Here is a 23,710-nt window from a genome sequence, read left to right as displayed (position 1 = left end):
CGCTTTACAGCGTCTTTAACACTTTGGTTGCCTAAGGTTAAATTAATGATATACCATAGATTGCCAGCGCTATTTGTCTATGGAGAAAGTCCCCTTCTTTGCAGGGCTATAACTTTTTAAATTCTATTGCTACATTGCCATTATTAGGGCCCATTCAAAGTCCTATATGTATTGTTCATTGTGTAGCAACGTTAAACTTTTTCATTCACATATTCATAGTAAAGTATGGTCTAATGTATAAGTATGTTTTCATCTCTTTCTGCAGCTTTCTCCAGAACGTGATATATAGCCCCAAATGCATTATATTGATGATGAAATACAGTTTGATGGCAATCAGCGCGATATAAAAAATTCCAACTAGACGTACTTCTAGAAGTTACTACACGTCATCTGATGTTGACCGGATGGGCGAGGGGGCGTTTATAATTCCGTGGGCAGCGTTATACCAATCATCTAATGTGGGTCAAATGTTGATAATATCAGTTATTATCGAAGACGGTAACGTTACACGCTGAAACTCACCCCAGTCTCCGCGCGCCGTTGGGCGATCATCGTCGAGTAGAAATTTTATCATTATGGGATATATTATTACCCGGTCCATCTCCAGCTTGTATAATGGTATATACGTCCAAATCATGTTGTTTATCGAGTTATTGGCAATCGATCGCTATGTAGTGTGACGAGCTAGAGTGCCGGAACCTATACCGAGTGCCCGGAAGTAGGGCTGGGCGATATGGCCTCTAAATGATATCGCGATCTTTTTTGGCCATATCACGATACACGATATATATCGCAATATTTTGACATTTCCTCTAGTCTAAAGCACTTAAAAATGCTTGATTTAACCCTTTGATGCATACAGTCACGCCAATATGATGATTATAATAAGTCCCTGCAACATATGTTTGCATTATTAAACCATGAAGATGCTTTAAAAAATAATTTAATGAAAATGTACTAAGAGTAGTCTACTGACACACGAATAAAAAATGTATTTACATCTAAGACCATTTATATAAAAACTTTTGGGTGCCTTTTTTTTGCACAGTACTGTGTTTTCTATCCACTTTAGCCAAACACACACACACACACATATATATACACACACACTACTGTGAGAAAATAATAATCACACACACAAAGGGATAATGGCTTATAGCAGACTTAATGATTTTAGAATATTTCAGATAATGAAATTAAATGTTTATATCATCAACTATCCAGGTAGTACCCAGTCATGCACAACTTTAAGTTCTCTGCTCAAAATGTCATTAAGTACATTGCATGATGTACTCTTTGCTCTGGTCTGGGTTGTAGTAATGTTCTGTCCACACCTCTACACTTTTTTTTTTTTTTTTTTTTTATACTTTATTGTGTCAAACAAAAACATTTTATATTTAGGTATAGTAAGTGTACCCACATACACATACACAACTGCACCTGTCCATACCTACATACGTACATACCCACACAAATGTACATACGCATATTCCAAATCTTGACACTTTTTTATTTTTTATTTATTTTTTTACCCATCACCCATACAAAAAACAGGAGACGAAAACACAAACAAAGGGGCGAGCACCAGCATAGATCCCGGACCGGCATACATCCAACATCCATCCCTACCCGTCTCCACACACACACAAGAAAAACAACAAACAACAACAACAATAATAACGGCAAACAAATAAGAAATTAATAGAAAAAAGAAACCAACCAAAAAACAAAAAATTTAAATAAAATAATAATAATAAGTAAAAAGGCTTGAATTTTCATTGTAGGTATACAGTAGCTGTAGGCCTAAGGGGTGTTCCCCAACAATTGATCAGTAGATCATCACTGTTTCCTGTTTCTTAAAATCTTCCTTAAAGACTGATCTGTCTGTCAACTAGTACCCCTCCATAGTTTAAAGAGACCCCATCTTTTTCCCAGCATATTTTCATTCTTATTGATTTTGTAGGTTACCTTTTCCATACTATATATGTCCTCTACAGTTTCTAACCATTTGTTTACTTTCGGGGGTTCAAGTTTTTTCCAAGCTCTTGTAATTTGTTTAAGTGCTGCAGCTCTCAAAATAAAAAAAAGTATAGTTCTTCTTTTTGTAGGTTTTTGGGGCGTGTTCCTAAGAGTATATCATGTTTTTCTATACCCACTTCCTTAAACATCTGTTCCATTATGTCTAGAATATCTGACCAGTAGATTTGAATTTTTTTACATGTAAAGAAAATATGTGTATGGTCAGCATTCTTCACCTCTACACTTCTGAGCCTGTTCTGGTCTGGACACCTCTACGTCTCTGAGCCTGCTCAGGTCTGGGTTGTAGTAATGTTCTGTCCACACCTCTGAGCCTGCTCTGGTCTGGGTTGTAGTAATGTTCTGTCCACACCTCTGAGCCTGCTCTGGTCTGGGTTGTAGTAATGTTCTGTCCACACCTATACTATATTATAGTGTAACGTTTGTCTACTTAAAATAGCTGAACAATAGAGATGGAGACGGGGAGAGGGAGAGAGTCTCAGCCTCAGCCCCTCCCTGCCTCACTGTTGGAGCTAGAGAGCAAACATTTAATATATATGACCGTCATACACTTATTAACATTGGACTACAGTTTACGCACCGCTTGGATTGCTCTCCTGACCGGCTCGGTCTGGCCGGCGGAGATCCTCACGCAGAACCAAAACATCTCCCCCAGGCATAAGAAGAGACAAAGGGGGAAACAAGCAGGCGTTCGCAATCGCAACAGACTCGTTCCTGGGGTCACCGGCCACCGCTCCCCAGCATCTCGCTGGCCAATGTCCAGTGCATCAAGAACAAACTAGATGCCATCAGGGCCAGGATCAAGTTCCAGAGGGACATGAGGGACTGCAACGTCCTTTTTCACTGAGACTTGGTTGACGTTACCAGACCACGCTATCCAGCCCGCCGACTCCTTCTCCGTTCACCACAAGGACAGAACAGAAGAGTCTGAAAAATCAAAGGGTGTGTTTCATGGTGAACAACAACTGGTGTGACCCAGGGAACATGAGACTATCGGACCGCTGCTCGGCCAACCTGGAGTATATATCCATCAAGTGTCGTCCATTCTTCACGCTGGTCATCCTAATCTGAGTTTACATCCACCCTCAAGTCAACACTGGGGCATCGCTTTCAGAGCTTCACGATGAGCTAAATAAACTCCAAATAGCTAACGTAGATGCTGCGATTGTGGTGGCTGGAGACTTTAACAGGGCAAATCTTAAAGTTTTACTACATTTCTACCAGCATGCGACTTGTCCCACCAGAGGCGAGAGTACATTAGATCACTACTACTCGCAATTCAAGGATGGGTACAAGTCACAGGCACTTAGTCTATTCCGTAAATCGAACCACGATGCCATCTTTCTCATTCGAAAATATAAACAAAAGTCTCAAGCGCGAGAAACGCGAGAAGTTAAGCGGTGGTCTGTGAACTCTGAGAACCAGCTCCAAGCTGCACTTTATTGCAGAGAGTACAGAAGACATCAATGATTACACATAAACGGTGCTAGACTTTGTTGGTACTCTGGTAGAAGAAATAGTCCCCTCCACCACAATTAGTTTTCCCAGACAAAGCCTTGGGTAGACAAATCGGTCCGCAAAGCTCTGAATTTGCGCACCTCAGCCTACATCGTGATTCGTCGGGCTCGTGACGGGCAACATCGACAAGCACAAGGCGGCGCGCTACAACCTACAGAGAACAGTGATAGAGGCAAAGGTGTGGTACAGGCTGATTCCAGAGGTATGTGGCAAGGCCTCAGAACCATGACAGAACCATGATGTCTCCTTGGCAAATGACCCCACTACTTTCTATGCACACTTTGAAGCTGTAAATTCCAACAACAGCCTACAGGCCACTACAATAGAAAGTAGAGCCACTGCCGATGCAGACTCAGTGTTCAGGTTAACGGAGCATGAGGTGAGGAGGACCTTTAAGAAAGTGAATATCAGGAAAGCAGCAAGACCGGACGGCATCCCCGGACAAGTCCTAAAAGTCTGCCGACCAACTGGCCCCGGTATTCACTGACATATTCAACCTGTCCCTAGAACAGTCGGTCATCCCCACCTGTTTGAAAAAGTTCACTATGGTCCCTGTACCCACGCCCGTTTGCCTCAATGACTATTGCCCTGTAGCTCTCACTTCCATAGCCATTGAGTGCTTTGAGAAGCTTGCATACCGCCCCAACAGGTCCACGGAGGACTCCATAGCCCATGTGCTGCACACGGCAGCATCACACCTGGACAAGAGGCAGGGGAACTATGTGAGAATGCTATTTATTGACTACAGCTCAGCATTCAACACCATAGTCTCCTCCAAGCTTGTTGTCAAGCTCAGAGACCTGGACTTGAACTACGTCCTCTACAAGTGGGTCTTGGAGTTCCTGACAGGAAGACCCACAGCCTCTCCCTGAACGTCAGCAAAACCAAAGAACTGATCATGGACTTTAGGAGGTCTGGGGCAAGGAACTACAGCCCCCTCAGCATCTATGGGGCACCGGTCGAGAGATTGAACAACTTCAAGTACCTCAGAGTCCACATATCAGAGGACTTGACATGGATCACAGTCACCACACACAAGGACAGTGTAGTGAATGTCCCAACAACCATTCCGTGGGTGAACTCATTGAGATAGTTGTCAATTACTTTATAGTTATTACTAAAAAACAGTATATATAAAACGGTAGCTGTAAATTTTTTTTTTTTTTTTTTTTTTTAATACTTTTATATAATATTTATTTTTTTAAATTTTATGTATCCACTGGTATCGGATCAGTATCGGTATCGGCCGATACCCAAAGCTTAGGTATCGGATCGGGAAGGAAAAATGGTATCGGATAGGGATGTCCGATATTATCGGCCTACCGATATTATCGGCCGATATCGGCATTAAAATGTGATATCGGAAAATATCGGTATCGGTTTAAAAAAAAAAGAAGAACAAATTCAGATTTTATTTATTGTCAAAAGTATGCATAATGTTGTTAATTCCACAACAAGAGATATGTAATGTTAATTACCTGAAATTATTCCATTTTTTGGGGGGCGAAACCCTGCATATATCGGTATCGGTTGATATCGGTATCGGAAATTAAGAGTTGGACAATATCGGTATATCGGTATCGGTAAAAAAGCCAATATCGAGCATCCCTAGTATCGGAACATCTCTACACACGACCGGAGGTGGGCGTCCCACTCTCCAGGACATTTACACACGGCTAAGAGAATAGTCAAAGACTCTAGCCACCAAAACAACTGCCTCTTTGCACTGCTGCCGTCAGGCAAGCGCTACCAGAGTGTCATGGCCAGTACAGAGAGACTCAAAAGGAGCTTCTATCCCCAGGCCATCGGGATGCTCAATGACTTTATGCAACACTAACCCATCCATCTACATTTATTGCACACACTCGCCTAACACTCACCTTAACATTCACTTTCAACACTACACCATATTTTATATCTATTTATTACAAAAAGATTTGCATGACATCCCTACCCCATTCTTGATTTTTTTTTGCATTTAGGCATTCATTTGTACTTTAGTTTGTATATTTTGTACTTTAGTTTGTATATTGTATATTTTGTATAGTGTTTGGCCTTTATTCTTAACTTTTTACTGTATGAAGCACAATCTCATGGGGCTCATACAGAACCAAGCATTTCACTGTAATATACATTAAATGTGACAAATGACACAACTTGAACACAAGAGTCAAATCAAGACCGCCCTTTGCTGGCAAGTGCTTATGGGTGCGCTAATTTAAGGCCGTCCTTTTTGGAGCAGCTTCAATAGGGAAGGGAGGAGTGTGCCTTTTTATAAACAAGGAAGTAGCATTTGGAACCAGCCTAACAGACAGTACGTCCTTTATTGTGTGTTTTTTAAATGTTTTATTTAGAAATGATGACTAAGAAGTGAACCTTATTATACAGCGCTTTAGGGCTGACCTTCGAAGCTTTTTTTGGCAATCAAAGCTTCGGGGCCGAGCTTCGATTTTAATTCGAAGCTTCGAGAGAGAAAAAAAAAATTAATTATAATATATATATATATATATTTTTTTTATCTTATGTTGTGGGACTTGTACAGCACTTTGGTAAACTTTGTTGTTTTTAAATGTGCTCTATAAATAAAGTGGATTGGATTAATTAATTAAGTAGCCCCTTTCGTGACTGTGACGCAGCCAACAAGGTTTCACTCGGCTGCGCTGCCTGGGTGCAGTGGTGGTGCTCTCACAGCCAACGACATGACATTACATAATTATGTTGCAACCTTCGTCTATCAAGCAAACAATTATTATATTTAATTTATAATTATATCAAGACAATGCACCTACAAAAGCGGATGATTACAATTAAATTAGCCAACTTGGTAACACATTAGTCATAGCATCATAGGCATAGCCTTATTAATGTTTTGTGTGGCGTCGCCGTCGTGTACAACTCCAAGGGATATTCCCTTGGAGGTGCATTTTGGAGGCAAAAAAAAATTATTTTACACTTCGATTTTTTTTTATGTTCGAAGCTCATGCCATCGAACGAAGCTTCAAAGCTTCGAAGTATTTAAGACAGCCCTACAGCGCTTTGTTTGTTTGTTTGTTTGTTGTAGTATTAATTTATCTGCATATGTGATATCTTCTGCCCCATCCAGCTTCATTCACATCCTCCCTTTTGTTCTCTCTCACTCTCAGTGGAGATGTCTGGTCATGATATGGTGTGTTTTGACAAGACCTTTGAGGCAGCAGAAGCTCTTCTACACATGGAGTCTCCGGGTAGCCTCCATCATGACCGCCACACGGGTAAATAAAAGCCATATTCCTTTCAGTCTTCACTGGATGGTTATTATATTATTATGTACAGTTAGTGATGCAGCTGTCCTAGGATGGGATGTTTTGCCACCACTCTGCTCTGGCTAAATCTGCCCATATGTGTTGGGTAGGGTTGTGCCGTTGGACGATGACTTTGTAGATTGATAATGGTGCTGCACGATTAATTGAATTGCAATCTAATCGTTAACCTGTGCAATCATATAACCGCTTTGGTTGAATCCAAAAGTCCATTCATAAACTTTGTATTATAAATTAAGACATTCTGGGGATGTCTGGTCATGGTACTATTCTCTCGGTGGCACATGTTATTCAGGAATGTAAACAAACATGTCCCCACCCACCCGGTAGGAAATCAAAATAACTATGGGAGCCTGTTGGTTCAAAAAGGGTTATGTGATTAATTGTTAAGATTTAAAAATTAGTGGGCGGTTAGGTGGCCGAGCGGAGATTGCGTTCGTCACCAACCCCGGAGCTGTGAGCTGGATTCGCCTGTTCGAATCCAGCTCACAGCTCCGGGGTTGTCACCAGCTTGGCTGGCCGTCTGCACTAATACAATTGGCTGTATTAGAGGGTGGGAGAAGCTGGCGGGGTGGGTCCGGGTCGTTGTAAACAGCGACTCCTACAGTTCGGTCGGGGCGCCTGCTAAGCGCGGATAGGACTTGAGGGGGATAGTGTGATCCTCCCACACGCTACGCCCTCTCGATGAGAATCCGCGCTGCCAGGTGAAAAGAAGCGGTGATTGGCTGGACGTGTGTCGGAGGAAGCACGTGGTAGCCTCCACTCTCCCAGATGATCTGACTGTGGGGGGTAAGTGCGCAGCGACCAGGAAGGGACTGGGAATTGGCATACGACTAACATTGGGATGGGAGAAAATCGGAGGAAAATGGAGGGGGAAAAAGATCAATAAAAAAAAATAAAAAAATAAAAATTAATCAAAACTATTCCTTAATATTGGCTGCTCTATTTCATTTATTTATATATATATATATAAATATGTTTGTATCCATAAGGATCATCAGTTTGTGACAGGATTAGCTTATCCCTAATTATATACTCTAGATTGGATACTGTACTCGGTGGCGTAACTCTGTTGATAGTGGCGCGGGGGACAGATTTGGGGGCGTGGTCAGTGACGTCATAGGGGGGGGGGCACCCTACCTCGACAATTTTAGCTCTTAATGTATCTATCACATTTATCTATCACCAATCACTTTTTTTTTATACGATATTTTTTATTGGGGTTTACAGTACACATTTCAGGTTTTCATTGTCGTCAATTATTCTTAGTTCCTTTTCTCCACAAGTGTATACAAGTATACCCACATACCCCCTCCCATTTTCTCTCTCTTAGCATCTTTGAGTCTGTTTTTACTGTTGTCATATAGAAATAATATGTACATTCATTGGTACCTCCAGTAAAATAGCTTGTACATAAATAAAAAATAATTGAAAAGAAGAAAAATTTAAATAAAAGATAAAATAAATAAATAAATTACATCTTTATACACCTTCAATGACGTGCCTCCGCTCTTCCCCGGGGTCCGGGTCACGACTGACCACGGGAGAGAGCGGGGGGACTCATCCTATAGCAGCTCTCCTATATCTTCCCTTCTCAGATAGTCATTAAATGGTTTCCATATATCCTCGTAAACCTATATGTTGTTCCTGAGGATATGTTATTCTCTCCATTGACATGCATTGTGCCATGTTCTTAATCCAAGCACCGATTGTGGGTGCGTCTATTTTCTTCCAATTGAAAGCTATTGTTCTTTTTGCCTGCAGTATAGCAAAATCAATAAATTTAAATTGTTTGGTTCTCAGGTTGAGATTTACTGGATATAGGTGTAGCAATATCATTTTGGAGTCTAATGGGATATTCACTGACAAGATATCTTTGATTTTATTCACCACCTCCCCCCAGAACTTCTTGATTTTGTCACATTCCCAAATACAATGTATAAAAGTTCCCAGAGCCTCTGTACATTTAAAGCAACTGTCTGGTGTGTTGCTGTTGTATTTATTCAGTTTGACAGGGGTTATGTAAGTCCGCATCAGCCATTTGTATTGAAGTAGTTTTAAGCTAGTGTTGGCTGTTTGTGTCTGAGCCTCCTCGCATGCTCTGTTCCAGTCCTCGTTTGAGATCTCCTCTCCCAAGTCCAGCCTCCATGCCTCCAATCTAGATATTGACGTCTCATCTGAACCAGATACAAGCCAGTTATAGAACATTGATAACAGACCTTTGCTATTGCAGTTCTTGATGATAATCTTTTCTAAAGATGAAAGTGTAGGAATTACCAGTGAGTGGTTTTGCAGAGAGGAAATGAAACTTCTCAGTTGCAAGTATTTAAATAAATGCTTCCTTGGGATGTTGTATTTTATTGATAGTTCCTCAAAAGACATCAAGACCCCCTCTTTGTAAAGGTCAGATATTTTACTTATTCCTTCTTTTGTCCATAGTTTGAATCCGGCATCCAGTTTGCCTGGTTTAAATGAGACGTTTCCCCAGATTGGGCTGAATTGCGACATGGAGTTGTTTATTTTCATAAATTTCTTTACCTCATACCATACATTAATCATGTTAAGCACTATGGGGTGTGTAGTATGTTTTCTTAAATATTTTGGCTCAGCTGAATACATGTATAAATGTAGTGGTAGTTGCATTGGGTATGCTTCCACTTCCATCCATGGTGGAAGGTCTTCCTTAGAAAAATAAAACATTACAGTTCTCAATTGTGCAGCCAGGTAATACCAATGAAGGTTAGGACATGTCAACCCCCCTGCATCAAATGGAAGGTACAACATAGATAGGCGGACTCTAGGACACTTCTTACGCCATATACATTTTGAGATGAGAGACGCAATCTTTCCGAACATTCCTACCGGTGGTGCCAAAGGGATGTTTTGAAATAAGTATAGGAACTTTGGTAGTATAGACATCTTTAGTATGTTTATCCTCCCTATCACAGAGATGGGCAAGAAGAACATCCATCTCTCTATGGATTTGAATACGGAGTCTATCATAGGTTCATAATTTATTGATGCTATATTTTCTATTTGTGGTATTATTTTGATGCCCAAATAGGTGAAACTGTTCGAGAGCTTGAAAGGGAATTCTTGTTGGTCAGCGGTTTGTCTCTCAGTCATTAAGCAGCATAAGTGATGATTTTGAGGCGTTCAGTTTATATCCGGAGATACTACCGAACTGGTAGGTTCTCGCATTTAGTATTGGTTTTGCCTGGTTTTGGGAGCAGAATAATCAGGGCCTCTTTCATTGATGCGGGTAAATAGCCATTAGCAAAGGATTCTAGGTACATTTAAAAAAGGGGGGTCACTAATTTATCTTTCAAATGTTTATAAGTCAATTGAGAGGCCGTCTGGTCCCGCTGTTTTTCCAGATTTTAATGCACCTATGGCCTCTGATATCTCCGTTATGTTTAATTGTTCGTCCAGGGTTTTCTTTATTTTTTCAGAAATTTTGCGGGTGTTAAGGTTATCAAGAAATTGTTTGTATCTTCACTAATGTTATATTCTCAGGGCTGTACACTGCGATGAGATTATCGCGAATTGCCCCTTTAATTGGCCGTTGCGATTGGTAAATAATATTTGGGGGCGGGCTTGCGAGTAGTGATTTCAAGCCTTGCATTCGCATTTCACTCCTAAATTATCCAAGGCTGAGCACTCACTCTGATAGACTGGCTGACTGTCTGATTTAGCTATGACGAAAAGTAAAGTTTCTTCATAGTTCATTTCTTCATAGAAAGTCACAGGCACCTGGAATCGCGTGCCTGTGACTTTAAATTCCCTTATCGCTGCCAGGTTTTCCCGACCGTTATAACGTTAGCATGTTAGCATGTAGCTAATGGCAGACTATTTGATTCCTTAAGGCAAGCCAAGGGCTCGAAATTGCCTGGGTTTTGGTTATATACTCCCGAAATGCTCCCGCTGTTTGGCTACTTCTATGTGCAGTGAAAACTACTCGAAATGCTTTAGAACCTAGTCATTGATTTAGTTCAGGGTTAGCCGCGGAGCTAATCAAGCTCACAGAGAGATAAACAGCTGACAGCAGGTAGTACAGGTACAAATACAATAAAACAAGGGGTGGGGGCTGTTGTGTAAACCTTGTACTCTTTAGTTCACATATAATAAGAGACGGAGTGTTTGTTTACTAGTCGTCTGTACTCTGTAAGCCAGGAAGTACCATGGTGCAACATACAAATGTGTCCGTGTAGCAACACAAGCCAATACCTTACAGGACAGGGGGAGGGGGGGGGGGGGGGGGGGTGTGTGTGTGTGTGTGTGTGTGTGTGTGGAAGAGAGAGGGAGAAACAGAGAGCATGATTTAGTGTATGTCTTAGAGCTGTGTTGCAGTGTGCAGCAGATACTGACTATGAACACTGTTAATACACCGTTATCAATGAAAGAAGAAATGTTTGCAGCTGTGGTAATACGAAGTTCAGTTGGTTCATTATAAAAGATACAAACCTGCGCACTTACCCCCCACAGTCAGATCATCTGGGAGAGTGGAGGCGTACCACGTGCTTCCTCCGACACACGTCCAGCCAATCACCGCTTCTTTTCACCTGGCAGCGCGGATTCTCATCGAGAGGGCGTAGCGTGTGGGAGGACCACACTATCCCCCTCAAGTCCTATCCGCGCTTAGCAGGCGCCCCGACCGAACTGTAGGAGTCGCTGTTTACAACGACCCGGACCCACCCCGCCAGCTTCTCCCACCCTCTAATACAGCCAATTGTATTAGTGCAGACGGCCAGCCAAGCTGGTGACAACCCCGGAGCTGTGAGCTGGATTCGAACAGGCGAATCCAGCTCACAGCTCCGGGGTTGGTGACGAACGCAATCTCCGCTCGGCCACCTAACCGCCTCTCAAAATTCTTTCTTTGGATTTAGGTGCCTCCATATATCCAGTTTAGGTGCCTCCATATATCCAGTAGGTTCAGCTCTTTTATAAAATAGTGTAATGTTTTCCTGCATCTTGTGTGGGTGTTATCCACTCCGAAAGATCTATCTTCCGTTGGGTCGAGGGTGCAGTTAAAGTCCCCAGCGATAATATATTTGCCTGGTAGTGTTGAGATTTTTAGAAATAGATTATTATAAAAGTTAACGTCATCATTATTTGGTCCATATACGTTGATTTAAATTGAGGTGTTCAGAGAGAAGGCGACCTTGTATAATCAAGAATCTACCGTTAGGATCCTTTATCACCTCTTCAATTTGGAATGGGATAGACCTGTGTATTAGTGTCATTACACCTCTAGCATTGGTAGAGTATGAGGTTGAGAAGACCTGTCCTGGCCACCTCTGTTGTATTTTAGGTGTGTCGTTCGCTAGTAGGTGTGACTCCTGTAAAAACACTATCTTGGCTTTTAGTTGTTTTATCCTGTTCATAACTTGTTTTACTTTAGTAAGCTTTTGAAGGCCTCTGCAGTTCCATGAAATATATTCAATTAAGGTATCTGCCATTTTGCATTAGTTCTTTTGTCTCCCTGAGACTGTTGTAAAGATTCAGATGGCATGGTGTAACGATACAGAAATAAGAAAAAAAATTAAAAATAATAATAATAAAGTGACCACTCGGGCAACCCTTAACCCTTACTAAGTAGCTTCCTTTTCGAGCTCGAAATATGTCCACATCGCTATTAGGAATCATATTTCCTTTACCTCTACTTTATACTACCTGAGGTGTGTGACCGTTGGTACAAGAGAAATCAAACATGAACATCAAACATAAATCAAGTGTGAACCGTTAAGCATTGGCACTACAGTACAGATGGCTTATGTCCACATAGAATAGTAAGCTACTAATGGTAAACTTTTGGTAAACTTTTAGAGAGCTGTTTAGCCTTCAAAATAAACGTGTGAAAATTTATATATAAAAATATATAATAACAAAAAACATATACATTTCACTTGATTCTTTTTTTTTCTTTTTTTTTAACTAATTTGTTGATACTCAAAAGTCAACTGATTAACTGTCAGAGTCTTGTTTGGTGCCATAACATGTTGGAGAATATAACTTAGAAAGGCCTAAGTAATGTTATGTTTACTGTGGGTGAAACAGAGGATATGTGTTACATCACCTATCTACGTTGAGGGACACGTTACAGCAACAGTCAGTTGTGTAGTTTACTCTCCGACAAAGGTAAGAGAGGGGGAAAAAAAAAAAAAGTGATAGTGCCGAAGCAACGGTTCATGTTATCTGTTGCTTCTGCTAGGCTAACTGCATCAGCCAAACGGCTAACGCTGCCATGTTATTTATCCTGTCGGCTAAGTAGGCTACTGGTGGTAAACAATTATAAGGTTGTATGCTTATTGTGGATGGCACAAAAGATAGGTTATATAGTGTTCGTGTTTACGTAGCCTACTCACCCACCAGGACAAGAAGTGAAAGTTTAACAGTTTTCCGAGTGTCATCGATAGTCCATTCTAGGTTAACTGGCTCAGTTATACAGCTAGCACAGCCAGCTAGCCTACTAGATAGCTTGTCGGCTAACCTGCCAATACAACCAGCTATGCGATCTTTTGGTTATTTAGGCACAGTCACCGTTTTCAGATAGTTTTGGGTGAAGTCGGTTGCCAAAGCTGAGTCTTCGAATCTGTGTGTCGAGGTGTCCGGTAGAGTTATCCTCAGAACTGCAGGATAAACAAGTCCATACTTCACTCCCGGGCAGGTTCGCAGCAGGCGTTTCACCTCTCCAAAGCTAGCTCGCTTCTTAGCTACTGCCGTTGTGTAGTCCGCGAAGATAGAGATCCTTTTCCGATCGAGGAGCAGGGGAGACCTTTTCCCCGCTTGCTGCATCATATTGTTGCATACGTGAAAGAAGTGTACCCTGATGACAAACAGTCGTGGGGGCTCTCCTTCTCGGGGGCGGCTCCGCAGGGTGCGGTGAGCCCGATCCAATATCTGCTTCTCCTCCAGGCCGAGTAGCTTTTGGAGCAGCCCGGCTATGTACTCCGTTGGTCGTGGACCCTCTGCTCCCTCTGGTACACCTAGCAGACGGATGTTTCTCCGCATTCTGCTCTCCATATCTTCGCATCTGTTGTCTAGGTATTCTACCCTAGTTACCAGTTCAAGTTCAAGTTTCTTTATTAGTTGACATGCAAAGATACAGAATACCTTCACATGGAATGCTTTTTTCTGTTATGCTCCTATGAGGATCATAGGACGCTTGGATCATACACATACAGCTCATTACAGTAATATTCCACAATTATTACATTTTAGATAGTAATAATGGTACAGAGCCTTGAGACAAACATATGCATATTCACCACCGCAAACAGACTGGCAGCCGTCAATTTATCCCAGCCACGTCACTTTAAATTTGATTTGAATAGAGTGGAATATAACTATATTGATTTGAGTGGAGTGAGTTTTAACAACTCCGTCCAAATGACTGAATGCATTATTAGTCCAAGTGTCCAAGTGTCTTATCAGTTCATTTTGGTAGATCCTGTGCGCGGTAAACGGATCCAAAATCATCTTATTGCAGTCCAAAAGCTTCGATAATCCAAAAATGACCGTCTTCAAGTTGGTAGCCCGATTATGATGTCCCAATAGGCAGAGAGGGTTAGCCTTATTCTGCTTCTTGAAGAAAATATGCAATCCACTGATTAGATCCATTTAGAGTTGATTTGAGTATAGTCCGGCCACCGGCACGAAGCAGAGCATAGCAGCGTCGGGCTCCATGGAGCAGTAGAGGCGGCGGTAGGAACGGCCTTGAAGGCCTAGGGAGAGAGGAAAGAAATGCGACTTGTCTCTGCAAGAGGTGGGAGGACCAGGGAGCCAACGGTGGTTTCCAATTCGCAAATGCGGGTGCTGTTATCTGTGGCGCCGCGTTCCAACTCCGATATAACCTCTCCTTGCGTATCGAGTTTGTTTTGTACTTTCTCAATCGATTTTTTTTTTTTTTTACTTTATTTTTTAGCGTTTATCACTTTTTCTGGTCAAGCATGACCGACAGAAACAGGTTGAAATGGGATGTAGAGCAGGGGAAGACATTCTGAGAAATGACGGCGGGTCCGGGAATCGAACTCGTGTCCCCCAGATCCGTGACGAGCACGGTTTTCCCCGATGCAGAAATAGCGCCGAGATATGCGGTGAGCTACGGGAGCTCCCCCTCAATCGACTTCTTTAGCTCGTCTTTGACTGACGGCATCTCCGATCTGAGAGAGTTTGAAAGGGAGTCGATTTTAGCAAAGATATCAGTCTTAAGAGAGCCCATCATGGCTTGTAGTAGTCCCGCAGTTAGGATCCCGGTTTCATCGCTGGCCTCCGTGGTGTCTGGTGGCGGGCCTCCTTTTCGAGTATTCGGCATTATAAGTTATATTTCAGCACCGATATCAACAATAGTTCATCAAGTTCGGTTTAAATTACTGTTCAAACACCTACTCAACATATGTGTTCAGTTTGATAGGAGTATAATATATAAGTTTAGTCACACACTCAGGAGCGGTGGGGAAGCGTGTCTTACATCCTCCTCCCCCCCGAGAAGACTAATCACTTTTAATCAAATTTAATTACAGGTACAAAACGTTAATATAAATCAAACTCTTATGCACTGGTACATAAGTTATATAACAAACACATTTAATAAAACTCTAACCCTTATGGTCATGCCTGCATCGATTGTGCAATAATACAATACTAAAATACCTGAGAGGGCACTTGTTCCTATGTAGACTACCATACAATTTTAACTCTGTCATTATTATACTTAATGTATCTAAACTATATTATACAAGAGCCACATCTGTTCTTTCCTTAAAGTTACTTTTTATATACCTCATTCCTTTAAAGGGGAACTCTACTTTTTTTTGGAAATTAGCTTATTTAACATCTTCCCTGGAGTTAGACAAGAAGATGCATACCTTTTTTGTCTCTGTGCGTGCATTTTAGCTTTGGGAATAGACGCTCCGTTAGCATAGCTTAGCTTCATCACTGGAAGTGAGGCAGGACAGTAGCCTTACAGTGCCTTACAGTGTATTGCAAGGTCTGACATTGACCAAACTTGATATGCATGACCTTGGTGGGCTCTAGGTCAACTCCTGAAAAGGGGGTCAATGTCAGACCTTGCAATCAAAAGTTAGGGGGCGCACTGAAATTATGGCAAGGGTTATTAGCCCCCTAACTTTTGATTGCAAAGTCTGACATTGACCCCCTTTTCAGGAGTTGACCTAGAGCCCACCAAGGTCATGCATATCAAGTTTGGTCAATGTCAGACCTTGCAATACACTGTAAGGCACTGTAAGGCTACTGTCCTGCCTCACTTCCAGTGATGAAGCTAAGCTATGCTAACGGAGCGTCTATTCCCAAAGCTAAAATGCACGCACAGAGACAAAAAAGGTATGCATCTTCTTGTCTAACTCCAGGGAAGATGTTAAATAAGCTAATTTCCAAAAAAAGTGGAGTTCCCCTTTAAAGTGACTTTTCCATTATTTAAAGTGACATTTTCACATTTAAACTCATCCAATGCTTCCAAAGACATGTTGTCTCCGATCATGGGCAGAGATGAATTATTCACAGAGTTCTCATGTCAAAGGCATCAACCCTTTCTTGATGTATATGACAAACTGCCACACTGTTCAACCTTTTCTGCTTCATGGAGTTGCGAAGCCAGGTCCTCAACCGCCGGAGTCCGCTGAAACTCCTCTCAGCTTCAGCAGAGGATGTGGGAACAACCAGCAACAGCCACACAAGGACCTCCACCTGATCAAAAAGACCTCTGACTTCAGGCAACATGCCTCTCAGGATGTCTGCAGCTTCTGTGCTTGATGCATAGGTGTTATCTGATTTGAACATGGCTAGCTGAACATCCAGCATCCTCCTGTTCATCTCTGGATACTTGTCCACAATGTCATCACTTTCTCCCCTAATAAGCACACCCTCCAACTTCTGAAGCACTTCAAAGCTTCTTTGATTAAACCGCTCTCGGAATTGCAGATCTGCTGTATCCAGTATTTTGAAGAACTCCCCTCTGAAGAAGTCCACAGAAGTTGCTGGGACATGTGCTGCAGCTTCACCAGTTAGACGTTTTGGAGGGTTGCCGATACGAGGCATTTCCATTGGATCGATGTTTAGTGAGGTGACCAGCTTTGCTGTGTTGTCAAATATCTGTGAATGAAAAACTTTATTTAACAGATTGCAGAATGGGTACAATACAGTACAGCTCAATACACACAATTGTTAAGGGGATGCAGACCAGAGAAAGACTTTCGTCTTGTTTACATCAGGGTCCCCCATTTTCAATTCATCATTATTAGTCGGGATGATTGCAATGAGTTTGTATCTTGTTTGCAAATCTTGTTTGCAAATTCAGGTTAAAGACAGCATGCAGATTTAAGCAGCATAATAACAGACCAAGACTAGCAAAGCTATAGTCATTACTGAATGATTTTATTAGTATTCTTACAATGTGTTAATCAGTGAATAACATTGAATTAAAACATGATTATTTCTTGCTGATGGACTCTGTAAACACGCATTTGTCATGTCTTATGAACAGTGTTGGGACTAACGCGTTACAGTAACGCCGTTACTTTTGGCGGTAACTAGTACTCTAATGCATTACTTTTGAAATCCATTAACGCCGTTACTGAATGGTTCGTTACTGCGTTATTTGTATGTAGATTGTTAGCGAGCGGTAGTGATCCAGTGCAGTCCTCCTGACTCCTGTCTGTGTGTCACTTCACCTGCGGCTGCGGGGACACGCTGTGCTGTGGGCGTGTTTTGTTTACTCTTTACTGTCATGGCGGCGCCCCCGGGCCACTACTCACATGGATATTTTCACTATTTCTCTTTTGTCGAGCACAAAGAAAATAACGTTTTAGTTAAATGTAATTTGTGTTTTGGCTCAAAGATCATATCTACTGCCCATGCTTCAACGAAGCTAGTAGCGGAGTCTAACGTTAACGACCAGGACTCATCCGAAGCCACCCGCTTTCAGGGATCTACAGTAGTTAGCATGATACCAGGCGACACACAGCAAATGGGATGGGACACTTTTTCCAACTACTTGGAGAGAGAATATACAACATGGAAATGAGATAAAGAAAATGTTTGAGGGGCTGGACTAACGTTACATCTCGACCACCGCAGACTTTGGTGAGTGCAGTGATGTGAATGCAAATGAATGGAAACTCAAGTTGATCAACGGATTTTGACTGTACGAATCTGCCAGGGAATCTCATCAATACTAATCAAACAATATAAATATAGTCCTTTCATGCACAATTGATATCCTAACTGTAACTGAGGGGTACAATTCCCTGACTGTATTGTTAGATATGATACTTACTACCACTACCTCTTGTACTTTAGACTCTGGCCACCCAGTACTAGGCATAAATAATTATGGTAAACACTCCCACGTAGATGAAACGATCCAACACAAATGTACCAAGTCGAAAGTCTGCGTTTAATAATAATTAATACATAGCAAAAGGTATGTAGAGCAATCACTTAATTACATTTATGATTTGAAATAGGATGCACTTTTATGGCAAATGAGTATTCGTTGGTATATCAATAGAGAACGTCCAATCTCTGGTGGCGCAGGCGGTAAATATACAACCTGGAATATTTAAGGAATAATAGCAATGATACTTTAATGATTATAGAACTGGATACACTAGGGGGGAATTCCGGTCGCTTGTAAGACAACTGGAGAAGGGGGGGGGGGGTAGAGTCTGGCTGTATCCGTCTGGCCGAGGGTATCCTGGGAGAACCCACGGTTGTGCAGCTCGGTGCCTCAGCGATCCTCGATCCACAGATGAAAGCAGTTGGACTCTCTGTGGGCCGGCTTCCTCCGGTCCACGATGGAGAGACGTGAAGCGACCTCGTCGTGTAGAGCGTCTCCTCACCTGTCGTCCTCTCCGGGGGGGGGGTTTCCAACACACGGCAGTGTTGGTCTTTATCCATAGAATAATCACTGTATACAAAGCATAATCCGTGCCTGGGAAGGCGGGCTGTCGTCGGTAGAATAATCCGGTATGCAGGTCCACTCGCTCGTCGGCTCTGGGGCTCCTCGGGTGCAGCCTCACATGGGGTCGGCCACCCTGGATAAGCAGCCAGTTCTACCCGAAACGATGGGGGTACTGACTACGATAGTATTCTCACCGCACGAAGCACTACATATGAATAGACTATTATTAGCTTAATAGACTACGTCCAACTCGACGATATAGTGCCAAATATGACTATTCAAATATTAATATACACGATGTCTCAATACCGATGGTAGGCCGAACTTGGCCTTACTCCCACACGTGGCGTCGCGGGGAGGCTTTACGTCTGTCACTCTATTGGAGGGTAAGAAACTGGACTAAAAAGAAAGTCCTACTTTAGTAGCGCAGTATATATACGCACTATGAACAAATAGTACCACTAGTGGTGCAATAGCCAGATTCCTACGCGGAACTAGGACTTGTTCGTACATGTTGAGCGGTACGTTTGAACTGGGTCTGGGGGGTATGGCAGCCTGGCACCAAGGTCTCGACCAATAGTAGAATGGAGACTATTATGGGATGTTCAGTAGGCTAGAATGGATATTCAATGCATATTGTACAAGGAATATACAAGGGATATCAGGGAATATTAGAGAATATACAAATACAATTAAATATATATATATAAATAAATATATATATTCGGTTTAATCTGGCCCTTCACAACAGCCACCCCCTGATTGGTCCCAGACCTAATCAGTTAAGCAGAGACAGATTAATCGCGTTGTCTATTTACACATAAGCAGGCCTGTACAGTGCGACATATATATCGCACGTGCTACAGCAACAGCGGTCTGTGCGATGGATGGATTTACTTCAGTAGCACTGGTGCGATAGGGATTCGGTTCATATAGATACTCTTATTTTGAAAATCCTGTAGCGGGCCGGGTCTCATTTCTGCCCACGCGCAGCTCCAGCTAGGCTCCGAAAGCTAGCAACGTTCAGGTGCATATGATAATCTTATTTTGAAAAAACTCTTGTGACAACTCGACGAGTCATATCCGCCCTATCCGTGCGCCTTCTGCAAGCAGAGCAGCGCGTTGGTCGGTTCACTCGGTTGGTGCGCACTGAACTGCTGCGTTAACACAGCAGTGTGCCTACACGTCCCGAAATAAGTCCGTGGTGGGTTTTTTTCTCGCAACGGGTCAAATGCATCTACATGTTTTGCACCGTCGCCATTCCTTTATGCGCACATCGCCCGAAATTAACGTTTATGTACCATTACAATCACTACAACGTTAGCAAGCTAACAAGCTAATCCTGATCACAGGCAGAGCCAGCAGACACAGTGTGGGCTGGGGAAAGGGAAATGGGGGGCACTCTCTCCCCTTCCCTGTGTGTGTGTGTGCGTGCGTGCGTTTGGAAAGATGATGAAGTCACTAGTAGTCAGGACAGGAGTATATTATAGTAAACTGAGGATGGACAGATAATGTTGATATTCAAATATAAACAAGTTTCGAGAGTGGAAGTTTGAAGACAGACTAGACTACAATATGATGCAGGTGTGGTGAGTTGAAACAGTGTGTGTGAATGAATGAATGAAAACTTTATTTAACAGATTGCAGAATGGGTACAGTACAGTACGGCTCAATACACACAATTGTTAAGGGGATGCAGACCTGAGAAAGACGTTTGTCTTGTTTACATCAGGGTCCCCCATTGTGTGTGTGTGTGTCCCAACCGACCCCACTTCTATGTTTCAATAAATTATTTGCATTTAAAACTATTAACGCTGACTCATTCCTTCAGTCCACTCAAAATTATGCTAATATTCCTTATGTTGTTTATGATATTAATTGAAAATAGCATATGAGAGTATCATAGTAATAATAACACATGGCGATATACTAAATGACAGCCAAGCATGGCACTGCAACTAAATAACACAAATACAATAGGCACATTTGTGACTGTTACAAATATAACACGTTTTATACTTGTGCTACAAGATTTTGGCCTGTGCTACAAAACTATAAACCTCTGTAGCACCAGTGCTATGTGCAAAAAAAGTTAACGTACAGCCCTGATAAGGGTTTGCTGTAGGGGTCAGTCAACTTCACAAAGTCATAGGGTTATAGGGTCATGGTCATCATCGATTGTGTCTGGGAGTCGGGGCAGTTCTATGAGCCTCGCCACGGGACGGGTGTAAGTGCGACCCTGGACAAGCACTTCAGCTGCTCGGACCTTGCCGTCGGCACCGGTGATCACTTTGCTTACGCGGCCGGCCGGCCACATAGCTCTGGGCAGTGATTGATCAATAATCATGACGACTGTTCCTTCTGTCAAATTGTCTCTCTCCTTTACCCACTTCTGGCGGGTCTGTATAGACGGTAGGTAGTGCAGTAGGAATGTCCTTTGTTGTGCACTCTCTATGGTAGTACAATCATCTATGTTGGGGTCTGCGGAGATAACAGTGCTCAATCCACAGAACATAGGTTTCTTATTCTCAGCCTCCTCTTGACTGGCTTCCCTCGGGATAGGCGTGGGCCACTCTCCTTCCGGGAGCTTTAGGAATGCTGGGCCGTCACTGTAGACATTGCGACGGGTGAGGTCATCTAGGGGCATTCCCCGGGTGATGACGTCAGCTGGGTTCTGTTTTGTATCAACGTAGCGCCACTCTGTTTCTCCGGTTAACTCTTCGGTTAAGTCTTGAATCTCGGTGACTCTGACTCCCACGAAGACTTTGTACTTGCATGAGTCCGATTTGATCCAGGCGAGTACTGTCGTGGAATCTGACCACAGGATTGTTCTAGACACCGGTATGGTGAGCTCACGTTGGATGAGCGTGGCTATGTGCGCTCCGGCTAGGGCTGCGCAGAGCTCTAGACGTGGGATAGATTGTTGCTTGCGTGGGGCTATTCTCGAGCGGGCGAGGACAAATGCTGTGTAGATCTCTCCCCCCTCTTCTTGGGCCCGCAAGTAGGCTACTGATCCGTATGCGACCTCTGAGGCGTCACTGAAGACGTGTAAGTCCATTTTACATGTCTCTGGCCTCACCGTGGGTGGGAAGTAGCTTCGGCGCATATTAACGCCTGGGAGTGAGTGGAGCTCCATCTCCCACTCTCTCCAGGTGGATGCAAGGTGTGCGGGAATGGGGTCGTCCCAGCCCTGGTCCTTGTCCCACAATGCTCGTACAATCATTTTTGCCCTGGTGGTGTACGGTAGAATACATCCTAGCGGGTCATATTGTCGGGCGAGTGTTGTGTACACACTCCGTCTGGTGGTCGGCGCCGCCGCCGGCCTTCCCTGCTCCGTAGTCAGGGGCTTGTGTCTGTAGTGAAGCGAATCTGTTTTGAATCGCCACACCAATCCCAGGGTCATCTCCTGGGCTTCTCCCGGGATTGTAGCCATCCAGGTCTCGCTGCTGGCTGCCTTGTCCTCGGAGGAGAGGCTGTGCAGTACTTGCGGATCGCTGCTGGCCCACTGCCTGAGCTCAAAGCCGCCTTTGATCAATGAGGCGCGGAGTTTAATCAGGAGAGCCTCGGCTTCTTCCTGGGTTGAAAGGCTTTGTAGACAGTTGTCTACGTAGAAGCTGTTCTTTACGCTGTGTCGGACCTCTTCGTCCGCTGCTGGGTCCTCTGCTACATGTTTCTGTAGTGCAAATGTAGCACAGCAGGGGCTGCACGTCGTTCCGAAGGGGAGGACTTCCCATTGGTAGATGGCTGGGTGCTCATCTCCTGGCTTCTCTCTCCATAGGAACCGTAACAGGGGCTTGTCCTCCTCTACTAATCTCACCTGCAGGAACATTCCTTTAATGTCCCCGCTGATGGCCACCTTTTCCTGGCGGAAGCGGAGTAGAACGCCGAGTAGGGAGGGGCTGAGTGTGGGACCGGGCAGTAACTCTTTATTCAGATTTTGGGATCCGATCTGGTAGCTGCAGTTAAATACTATGCGGTCTTTACCGTTGTGATGGACCTTGTGGTGAGGCACGTACCACGATTCAGTGGTCTGGTCAGCCTCTTTAATGTCCATCTTTGTGACGTGTCCCGCTGTGATGAGCTTCTCAATCTCGGCGCGGTATACACTCTCTTGGGCGGGGTTCTTGGCTAAGCGCCGCTCCGTGTTCAGCAGGTACCGTTCTGTGGCATCTGTCTTGGCGTGGAAAGTAGGCATTCCTTCTCGCCGCAGGAGTGGCGTGGCGTATCTCAACACGCCGTTGACCGGGACTCTCTTGGTCCCTGTCTCGAGGAGGTGAATGGCGTAAATGTCATCTTTAGAGCGAATGTCTTTCTTTCCGTTCTTAAAGGGCATTTGTTCCAAGGTCCATAGCCGCTCTACGTGTTGCAGGAGTGCGGTTTCTCCCTCTGTGACTCGGGAGTGGAGACATCTAGTGGCTGTACTTCGGTTGAGAGATTTGGCGAGCGGGCCTTGGAGAGTCCATCCCAAACGGGTCTCGACTGCTGCAGGACAGCCTCGGGGTCCGGTATGAACCCGGTCTATCGGGACAATGAGGTCTGCATGGTCGGAGCCTATCAACAGGGTCGGCATAGCATTGTCTATGAGCGGGATCGGTAACTTGCGCAGATGTGCATATTTCTCCATCAGCTTGGCGACGGGGTATGTGTACCGCGACAGTCCTATTTCTTGGCTGGTGAAAGCGTCTGTAATCTGGTACCGTCGCTCAGGCTGGCCGCTTGCTGCGATAGAGAATGAGACATTCTCGCCCTTTATCGTCTTCAAATCTCGTCTTATTGTCCGAATTGTCATTTGGGTTTCGCTTCCCCGCAGCCCTAGCTGGGCCGCAGCGGAGGCGAGCAGAAGGGTCTTCTCTGACCCGTCATCGAGGACGGCGTAAGTGTCCAGGACTTTATTCTGGTAGCTTAGTGTCACACGCACTACTTTTAGGAGTACTCG

At 43.6% G+C, this 23,710-nt stretch overlaps 1 protein-coding gene across 2 annotated transcripts in view; it reads left to right on the top strand.

Annotated features, from left to right (window-relative positions):
• Positions 1–23,710, top strand: part of elf2a (E74-like factor 2a (ets domain transcription factor)) — a 67,573-nt gene that overhangs the window by 11,977 nt on the left and 31,886 nt on the right. For both annotated transcript variants that reach the window (XM_084331226.1, XM_084331227.1), the window contains exon 4: positions 6,699–6,806. In XM_084331226.1, the coding sequence (XP_084187352.1) occupies positions 6,699–6,806 (108 nt within the window). The remainder of the gene's footprint in view (positions 1–6,698; positions 6,807–23,710) is intronic.

Source organism: Notolepis coatsorum (assembly GCF_963971535.1).
Source record: "Notolepis coatsorum genome assembly, chromosome: 16".
In the NCBI taxonomy this organism is placed as follows: domain Eukaryota; kingdom Metazoa; phylum Chordata; class Actinopteri; order Aulopiformes; family Paralepididae; genus Notolepis; species Notolepis coatsorum.
The sequence above is the reverse complement of the archived record's forward strand: the minus strand, read 5'-3'. Positions and strand labels throughout refer to the sequence as shown.